This window comes from Mus pahari, chromosome 7 (genome assembly GCF_900095145.1).
Source record: "Mus pahari chromosome 7, PAHARI_EIJ_v1.1, whole genome shotgun sequence".
Lineage (NCBI taxonomy): Eukaryota > Metazoa > Chordata > Mammalia > Rodentia > Muridae > Mus > Mus pahari.
Window position 1 is genome coordinate 44,232,731 of NC_034596.1, and position 10,908 is coordinate 44,243,638.

General features: G+C 36.1%; 1 protein-coding gene across 11 annotated transcripts in view; it reads right to left on the bottom strand.

Moving 5' to 3' along the window:
* Positions 1–10,908, bottom strand: part of Nova1 (NOVA alternative splicing regulator 1) — a 125,584-nt gene that overhangs the window by 19,187 nt on the left and 95,489 nt on the right. For all 11 annotated transcript variants that reach the window (XM_029540789.1, XM_029540788.1, XM_021201545.2 and 8 more), the window contains one exon: positions 2,992–3,158. In XM_029540789.1, coding sequence (XP_029396649.1) covers positions 2,992–3,158 — 167 coding nt within the window. The remainder of the gene's footprint in view (positions 1–2,991; positions 3,159–10,908) is intronic.

Here is a 10,908-nt window from a genome sequence, read left to right on the forward strand (position 1 = left end):
TATTAACTTATTATTTTATTTTATTAGATATTTTCTTTATTTACATTTCAAATGTTATCCCTAAAGTTCCCTATACCCTCCCCCCACCCCTGCTCCCCAACCCACCCACTCCCACTTCTTGGCCCTGGCATTCCCCTGTGCTGGGTCATATAAAGTTAGGAAATTACACTCTTATAATGCCACCAGTCAATAAGGAGTGGTGCATTTGGATAGAGTATTTTGGTTTATAAAACATATTCAGTTAGTTATGTGTATCTGTGAACAAAATGTAGGATATAATTGATTAGAAATCCACAGCACATGGTGAAGAGTCGTCACTTTTAAAATCTGATTTGCTGAGAACTACATTTGAATTTTGATTTTTGCTACAAGTTATAACTTACAATTTAAAAAAGTAAAACTTTAAAATTGTCAACCCCAAACAATCAACCAGGATGTAATAATGGAAATACTAGCAACATTCATAATTTTATTTTTGATCTGAATCTGTTTTATGTTAAAGATAGATATTTGGCTCCAGCATTTTCTTAAGTCCAATTTTATTCTCTAAATAACCTTGTGTAGAACAATATTTGTAATTAATACTTGAAAAAATTATTTTGTGGACTGAAGCAAAAGCAAATATATGTCACTTGTTATGAGCAATACTCTTGGCAAGATATCTTTAGATACTAAAAATTTAAATTCTAACTTGTAAGTATAAAGAAAACCACTTTTATCTATTCTATGACTAAATAACTTACTTTACAAATACTTATTTTATAGATTGAACCTGGCATTTTTCCTTGAGAATAAAATCATAGCTATTTAAATTATTTGACAACTATTTAGATCATGGCTTCATATTAAATAATGAATTAGTGAACTAGACACATAAAAGTAAAGCAAAACTGCAGTACAGAGCACAAGATGCATCTCTGTGGGAGGTCAGAAAGACATTTCTCCAATGGCTTTAAGAAACTTGCTATGGGGTTTACACTGCTCAGACAGCGTATGTTAAATATGCTGCCTCAGCACAATCAACGTTTGCTTCTGGCTCCCTCGCAATGAGTCACTCTGTTACTCTATCACTGATTACATGAAAATGTAGTGTTTAATAATAAATTTTAATCCTACGAATATTAAGACATGTAAATGAGTACAAGTATATGAAGCTAGATAAATTAATATATCTTAAATATAATAAAAATTAAATAGGGCAAACAAAAATCAGCCAAATGCTTTAAAATTCTGGTGGGGTTCATCAGTCTACATTGGTCCCGCATGTGTGAGAGCAGGTCAGACTTCTACAACCATAGGTAAAACTAGAATTTTAATGATTCAAACTACTATTTGATGGTCCACTGTATTTGTTTCTACACAATTCTGAGGAATCTCATATTATTTTCTATACACAGTTTTATTCTATTCAAAGTATAATTCTATGTCTATTTAAAAAGAAAACATCAAAATGGTCAGCTAAATGTTTGAATGTTTTCATAGACGTTACAGCAAAAAAAAAAAAAAAAGGCAGGAAGCAATTGGCTGGGTGACGGTAGTAAGAAAAGAGACCAGATACTTCAGTGCTCCTGCAGGATGTTTCTAGCACACATGATGTCAACCGGGACGTTGCATCTAGACACCTTGATTTCCAATCTGATAACATCCTGATATCTCTGTCAAGTGAATGTTTTTTGGACTATATTCTATTCTCCTAGCATGGATAAAATAAGCTCTTCAAACAACAAAATGATTATGAATAAAGAAATACTAGGATGTAGAGCTTTAAGGTATACGGATACTGCATGTGACCATAGGGAGACACTTTGATATAGATCTGGAGAAACTGAACTACTCAACATTGATGGAGAATCTTGCTAGTGATCTTTATATGGAGTAAGGGCTAGTTTCTTATGGTTTAAATAAGGAAGTACTCTTGAAATAGACTATTAATAGCTAATTAAATATTAGTCTCTAATTTGATCATATATTTTCCACTTACAGATTTTAAAGTTAGATGATAGATGATAGATGATTAGTATTATATTTATCTAAATATTGATAACATTATGATAGATTCATAATACTGGTTAACATATTTTCAATTCAGAAACATGAAATTAATAGAACTTTCAGCTACATTTCAAATTTATTACAATGAAAATAAAGTCTCTGTTGATTGATAAATAATAATATATTTATTCTACAATAACAGTCTGTTCATAATAAAACTAAATCACAAATTAAGTGGCTAAGTAAAAGGGCAAAAAAGCAGACAATAATTATGAACATAATTCTTAAATATGTATGGCTAAAATGTTTACAGTAAAAGAACCTGCAGAATTTAACATCAAGCAATGCCATTTCCCTATATCATCTCAAGAATTACTCTGTCTTAAAAGTTCACAATGTTTTTTCTTTCAAGAAAAAATTGCTTTACAAGAAAATCCCATACATTAAAATTCAACATTGGACCTTTATAACAGATATATAAGTACTACACATGTGATACAAATGCAATAGCTGATTGATAACAAAGAACTGAACACTAGGTGTACAACATGACTTATACATATGTGCTGATAAAATGTTAAACAAGACAAATTACCAAAACAGGAGACTCTATGTAATAACTATACTGAGAATGACAAATGTCACTAAAGTTGGGCATTGGAAATGCTGAGAATATAAATGCCATTTCCACTTTTCATAATTTATTTAAGAAGTCTTATATTTTAAACAAAATATAATTCCATAAATTAATAAAACCTGTAGCTCCATATTAGCAAAAAGCCATACTAGGCATGTCAGTGCCTCCTCGTATATCACTAATCAATGTAAAATTAATCAATATATTGATTTGCCAATTGAAGGCTCCAAAAGTCTTCGAAATCTAAATGACAATTTTAGATACGTGTAACCATCTTCCTGCTAAGGCTAAACTGTTTCCACTGAAAGGAATTCATACTACACTGTGGATAGCTCTCTCTGATTTCCCAACTAAACACTCACTTGTTTGATGCGATCAGGATTAACGGTGGTCTGAGGTTGTAGGATACTGACTGGTTCTGTCTTGGCAACATTTTGGGGCATTTCTCGAATTTTTTCTGCAATGAATCCATGAACTGCATTCAGTGCTTCAATTGTTCCCTGGATCAAGCAAACCCTCTCAGTAGTACCTGCAGACAGAAGACTCATTTTCAGAAAACGTTCCTTTTCATTTTACACTGAAAAAGTATGAAAACAGGACAGCAAAACGTTACTAAACACGGTAACACATGTGTCTCTGAAGGTCTAATGCTCAACTGACATAAAACTAATGATCACATCTGCTTCATCTTAAATGATTTTAGAATTCAATCCTATTTTTGTAGTTTAAAACAGGTATTTGGGTTCCAGAAGAACCAAAGATCCAGAGATGCAAGCACATCACTCATTTCTGGGGATAAACACACACATGCAGTTGTCATGAAAGGCCTTGGAGTTAGAGACTGCAACAGACAGAATCTAGGAAAACACATTTTAAGGAGCTCCATTTTTGTGGGTAAATCATAAACTTTTTGAATACAAGAACAGATACCAATTGTATTGATGATGTATTATAAAATACAGAATATAAATGGGATTTAGATGGTCTATGCTGAAGTATAGGGATTTTATGGGCATGCCTTACAGGCTGAACCCAGCAGGTGTGTCTTCCATAGCAGCCACTTCCTCACTGAATCCAACCAGCACATGACTTGCAAATCAGAAAGTAGTACTTTCTGAGCCTTTGCACCATGCACTACGGTTCCCATTGGACCCAGCATTTCAAAAAGCAAGCCACTCTGTACATGCAACATTGCAAAACTGCTAAGGTCCAAAACAAACAAACAAACAAACAATCACAAAGAGTTAATGCTGCTTTAAGGACCAATGCGAAACACCTTTGTCATTTCTTAGAAATATATTTGGACAAAATTAAGACTATAATTATAGAAGTACATCTATTATATTTTCATATGTTAATCAATAAAAATTTGAATTATGAAAATATATTTCCTCAGTTTCAGAGGAATTTCAAGAGAGCTTAGCTTCTTTTTAAGGCTGGATGGAGAATAATGTGATCTGTGGATTTAGGTTTTCCTGTTTCTATTCATCAGCTTTAGTTACTCCTGTCTATATTGATGCATCTTTTAGTCCTAGGGTAAAACAATCTAGTTTATAGGGATACCCAGGGGGCACTTTACAAGACTGTATTAATTGTCTACTAAATGACTAGGGAGGATTCCCGATCAATGCAGCTAATGCAAAATGTGATTCAGGTTCTCAGACCACACAGAGCGCAGATCAGGTTACGTCACCGCTTGCAGAGACACTACTGAGTGCCGTGTGGATGCCAAGACGGTCTAGCCGAAGTGATGACTTCCAAAGAAAACCTGGCACCAGGTAACTAAAGACTGTGTAATCTGTGTTATTCTTAGACTTTGGATTTGACATAACACAAGTCTGAGCACAGCCACCAGGGTTCGGCAGACTGTGAAGACCAACAGATAATAAATGGAAACCCTCGGATCCATAAAGGAACATGACTGTCTTAAAACAATGTTGCACAACAGCAAGTACAAGGCCTTCTGAAGGCTACTGCTGCAACATATACACTGGGGGTTGCCTGGATTACTGTCTTCCCCTTACAACATGCAAAGACAGCAGACTCAAAAGGAAACTGTGCTTAACATTAGGAGACTTAGCTGAGACTCTGTTATATTCTTTTAATGCCTTTTCACTCAGGTAACACAAAACCATAATTTTTAGGGGAGAGTTAAAAAAAAAAGAATACTGTCAAGAATATGACCAAACTATGCAACACAAATGAGCCTATAAATCATAAAAGTTGCTGGGTTTTGTCACTTTAAGGGCTTTTAGGCTCCATTAGTGTCTACATTAAACTGCCAGTTATTTATCATTTTATTTGCTTAATGGCAGCATTTACTACTCTCTGAAATAGAGGACAACAAAGCTGAGAATCAGCTATAGGAAAACACACACCCATCCTACATAATGCAGAACACAGGTGTACAGGACACCACTTCTTCCAACCCACACTGCACAAGCCTCTTGTTTCACTGCACAGTGACTGACTTCATGATGGCACTGGACTGACCACCCTTTCCTGTCCTTCCTTACAACTCCCCACTTCCTGCTTCCTTTCTATCTTCATGTCATATATGTTGAGAGAATTTATAAAAAATATGTATTGATAACAAGAAAGACCCATGGCAAAGAGCAACGGTGATGTTGAAAATGACTTAAAGTTTTTATTTCAAAGGTAATACGGAAAACTAAAAAATAAATTTCTAAAAGCAGGTATACTGTCAAGCACATTCACAGCAAAGTCTTCATAGAAATGCAGCAAAATATATTCTCCGTGCTTCTGTAATCTGGGGCTTGGCACTTAGAGCAGCTCATGGATATGCTGCTACATATGCACTGGGCTCCTTTCCTCTTTACCCAGCACACATGCCACTTTTTTAAAGATGGAATACCTCTAGGTACACTGTGCCTTTTATTTTGTATCTTTTCAGTGGCTAGAGAAATTAACATAATTGGAACAAGACACTTCTATAAATCTAATGAATTATAACTTAGGCAAAAGTAACAAATAAGGAAAAATTGGATGAACAGTTAATGGGAAAATGGGCATGGAGGCATCAGCATTTTCACTTGATTTCACATCAATATTAATATGATGAAAAATCCAAACCCATACACTGATGTGAGGTAGGGCAAAGCACCGTACTGAGAAATGGATACCCCAAATAGCTGGAACTAAATTTAATAAAAGAGCCATACATGAGAGTTACAGATAATACTGAAAATTGAAAAAACCAACTACACCAGTAGGAAGGAAAATTATATCAGGGATATAAAGGCATCTATTGATCACTAGCAAATAAGGATTCTTTTTGTTATATAAGACATCTTGACTTAAAGATATTATGAGCAAACACAATTGAAAATGTGAATGGTTTCAAATTTAAAGAACTGTACTTGAATGATATCTGGAGCAGTGAGAAGAAGCATACATTATCTAGTTATTTAGCAACTAAGGACCACTCCTAATTTGAACAGTTGTGATTATCTAGCACCAGGCCTGATAAAGCACCACTTCCTTAAGTCAGCATTCTTGAAGGAACTCTGTTACATTCCCTCCCTCTTTCCCTCCTCCCATGTCCCCTGTTCTGTGCGCGCGTGTGCACACACACACAATCTGACTAGATCATAACTAAAGATAAGCCATTTATTTTAACCTACATTTCATCATGTGGCTGGTTACCTGTGTTTGGGCACAATGTGTTCATCTCCTCACATCTTTTCCAGGTTTCCCTCCCTCCCTCCTTCTCTTTCAGAAATCTTTTCTTCTCCAGATGTCTCACCTCTATTTCCGGTCAAAGCTATAGGCCATAGGTTTTTAAACTGATAGGTGAAGCATCTATAAATTACACAAGATGATCTCTCTACAGTGTGGTATCTTAGGGTTTCCAATACCAAGGTAACTCTTATAAGGACAACATTTAGTTCGGGCCAGCTTACAGGTTCAGAGGTTCAGTCCATTATCAAGGCAGGTCCATGACAGCTTCCAGGCAGGCATGGCCCTGGAGGAGCTGAGAGTTCTATATCTTCATCCAAAGGAAGCCAGGAGAGGATTGTCTTCCATGCAGTTAGGAGGAAGGTCTCAAAGCCCACCCCTAGAGTGGCACTTTAACAGGGCCACACCTCCTAATAGTGCCACTCCCTGGGCGAAGTACATCCAAAGACCACTCATGGTGATACAAATTTGTAATTTCAGCTCAGGAAGAAGCCAATCTTAAACCTCAACCCCTCTCCCAGATCTACTCAATAACTACTCTTCCTGCTCTCTCACCCAAACCATCTGTCACCAGTGTATCTGGGCAAACCTAACCTTCATGTCACTATGCTGTTTGTTCTGTTAACAGCACTTGACTATCCTGTTGCTAATAAGAAACGGTTCTGGGTTCTGGTTCCAAATGTGTTGTTCACTCATTTTATAAGTATTTCCCAGGTCCTTACTATGCAAGCACTACATTGAAGGCTGAAGATGTAGTGGTGCTCACATAGCCTCCCTCATTGCCTGCACGATGTTCACAGAGTTTTTCACAGATACTACACTCAGAGCAAGTAAAGCACACAGCATGAAGACAAATGGACAGAAGGGGTATGGAGACTATGGGATAATTAGGAAAGTGTCTGACCAACTACAGATGCCCAAACTGCCCTTCTTAGAAATAACAACATGTTTAGGCTGAGTTTTATCTCTAAGGTAAAAAACATAATTGACTTATAAGGCTCTTTTTTAAATATACAGATTATAAAGTCAATAAACTTTTGATTTGTAAGTTCAGCTGATATGCGTAAAATAAATTTTGAGAAATGGTTACAAAATAAACTATAGTAAGTGTAAATTATTTCTATGTCCATAAAAAGGCTTTCAGAAAAAAAAGAACTTAGGCAAAGACATGAAGACATACAAGAATTTCAAATTTTTACTTGCAAAGTTAAAATCAAAATAATCAGAGCTGAAAATGGCGCAGCGAGTATAGACTCTCTCACAAGCCTCGTAAGCTTGAATGGGAAGCCTGGAACCTGTGGAACATGTAAAGAAAGAAGCAACTCCACAAAGTTATCATCTTATCTGCAAATCTGCTCCATGTCATCCAATTCACCTCGCCTCACCTACAAGGAGGTACCCTACCCAAAGTGCCCACATATTTAATTCATGCCTAGCCGAATCGATAAAGCAAATTTAGGGAAAAGCAGGCTTTCAACGTTTATTCATGATGTTATATATATCTAATTTTATTCTGTCTTGTGACTGCATATTTCATTACACACAGAGAACATACATTTTTATTTCATAAGATCATATGGACCCTCTGTTTCTATCTTTTGAATACTGTAAATATGCTGTAATGAACACTAGAGTATGTACCTACTTGAGTATCTGTATCATATACTTCTGTGAATATACAAATGAGCAGATTTCTAAGTAATATGTAATTTTATATTGTGCATTTTGGAAGAATTTCCAAGTGACTTTCTACAATTACACCATTTTGAATCTTCAGTATCAGTGTAAGGAGATGGTAATTTTTTTTACCTCTTTTTAAACTTATTCTTCAGTTTTATAAGGAAAATCTGCATAAATGGAGGGGCAGGGCTCATGGCAGTTAAACTGGCATTTCCCCAGGGCAGCTGAGCATCTTTCATGTTTCTAGTGCTCGTGTGTAAATTGTCATATCTTTGCAATGATAATTCATGGGACATCTTTATGTTTCTGAAATTTTATTTTTTCCCCATCCTAAAGATTGTCTTTTTCCCTAATAATTTCTTTTGTGTCTGTGTGTGTGTTCTTATGTGTTTGTTCTTGTGAGTGTGTATGTGTGTGCACATTCCTTAGCACACTTGTAGAGCTCAGAGGATAACATTTAGTGCCAGTTCTCCCTTTGCATTTTGTTAGGGACAAGATCTATTGTTGTTTGCATCTGCGTACATTAGGGTAGCTGCTCTGTGGCCTTTCTGGAAGCTTCTGTCTTGGCTTTCTCTGCGGGACCTCTGGGCTTACAGGTGTGACGGCATATCTGGCTCATGAGGGTTCTGGGTAGTTGACCTCTGTCCTGTGCTATTGCTTTACTCACAGAACACACATTTAATTTGTGCCCAGTCCAATATTGATGAAATCAACAGATCTATTTGCTTTCTCTTAGTATTTCTGCTTTTATTGATAGATTTGGGATTTCACTCCCAAACCCAAGATGGCAAAGGTCTCCTTTGTTTCCCTACAGATTTTTATTGTTCTATTCCTTATATTCTTAACTGTTTTGAATTATTATCATCGGGTTAGCATATCACAATAAAATATGTAAAAGTTTTACATGGGGCTCAAGATGAGGTTTGGAAGCTTTTTAAATTCTTTAATATTTAAAAATTTAAGAATGTGACTGATAACTTATTTCACTTTAATACTGAATATTAAGAAATTATAAATTAAAACATGATTGTCTTAAGATCTAAAGGCTAAATATGTGATATGTTAAGAGGTTATGCATCTGTAAATACTTGCCTGCACTGCAGAATAGTTCTTATAGACCACAGACTAAAATTAAATGACTTATACATAACAGTCTTTAAAATTATCCACGCATTATCAAACTGTGCTCATGTATTTTCATATTCCATTTTATCTTTTTACATAGAAGCTTTTGTTTCTTTTATTCATAATCATTGAAGTGCATTCTTACCTGAAGGAACTCTAGCTTTTAGATATTACTTGACCATAACACATTGTGCAGTCAACTAGTCACCTGATCACACTATTCTCCACTGGCTCAGGCCTCCTGACTCCCTGGATCGTCCTGTAAACTTCTTATCCAGCTGAAGACAGATCTTTGGATGCATGTTCACATACTGGCTGTGAATCTCTGTGAGGACATTTCCTTTGGAAGGGATCCTTAGTCTCTGGTTTCTTGTCCTCTCTCCATGCAGTTTCAGATTGCCTGCTTTCCTCATTAGCCTACACTCTTCAAGTCCTTCAGTCCTTTTTGGGTCATCTTAGCCAAGCCTCCTCTTCATCATTACATAGCATAAAATTGTATTTAGTGTCTTATGACTATCCTTCCTATTAAAGGCCCCAAACAATTTCAAAGAACAGAAAATCTTGTGGTAACACATGCCATAAAAACAATGATGTGGACTAGAATTTTAAGAGCCCTTCTTTCCATAGTAACGCATGATGCAAGTCGCAATGCCATTAGCCACCTGCACTAGACTCCTTCTTCACAATCCTTTCAAAGCCCAGTCCTACCCAAGGCTTTTGTTTCTAAACTTCTAAATCTCCTCAGAGCAATTTCTATTTTAAAGTACATTAAAAAAAGTTATAGAGGCCGAGAATATGTTCAATACTAAAGTTTTCAGTCATCCAGGCATGATGGAAGGGATACTGTAATTTAGAATAACCAGAAAAATGGCAAATGGAACAAAACGTAGGCATTTGCATTTTCTTCCCACACAGCAGGCTCAGTTAGTTACGGCTTCCTTATACAAACACTTTCTTCCTTGATGTTCTCGCTGTTACTATCTTTCCAGAATAATCTTCCTGTAGCCCCTATGGTTGTAAATATAAAAATGTATTATGATTGAACTCACTGTCTATGAATACTTCCTTATAATCTAAACCATCACTCTCTCTCAAGTCCATTGAGAAGCTCTAATTACTCATTCCACCCTCTTATTACTTATCCTCCACTCCTAGCTTTCCAACATGTAGATCATGTGTAATTTACCTTTTAAAAACCAAGAGTCTACTCGCCAGCTAGAGGATGATTTGGACTCCACTGAGACTTTCACGTCCACCAGGACTTGGCTCACCTCTGCTCTGTCCTCATCGCAAATGACCTTCCCCACCATTTACTCCTCTCCAGGGACTCAGGGCTTTTTTAGTTACTGGAACATGTCAGGATGCTCTCACTTAGGATTTGTTTCCTGCTGTTCTCTGTCTTAGGAGCTCAGTTCTTCTGCTGTACCTATGTCATCATCCCAGCTAAACACACGCATACGCACACACATCCTGTTTATCCCTTAAGCTTTAGCTTAGCATAGCTCCTCAGGGAAATCTTCCACAATCATGCTTCTGATAGCTACCTATAATTTCATGTTTCATTTTTATACCCCTAAAATCAAAACTGTCTGGCATATTCTGGTATATTAGTTTTTACAGTGATATTTTTCTCTCATTAATGAAAAATAATTTTGACTCTATTAGTCACAAGTATAATGGCCCAGTTCTTTTTTTTTTTTTTTTTTTTTTTAATACTTTTGTTTCTTTACAGTTCGACTGTTGCCCCCCTCTGGGTCTCACTTCCACAGTTCCTT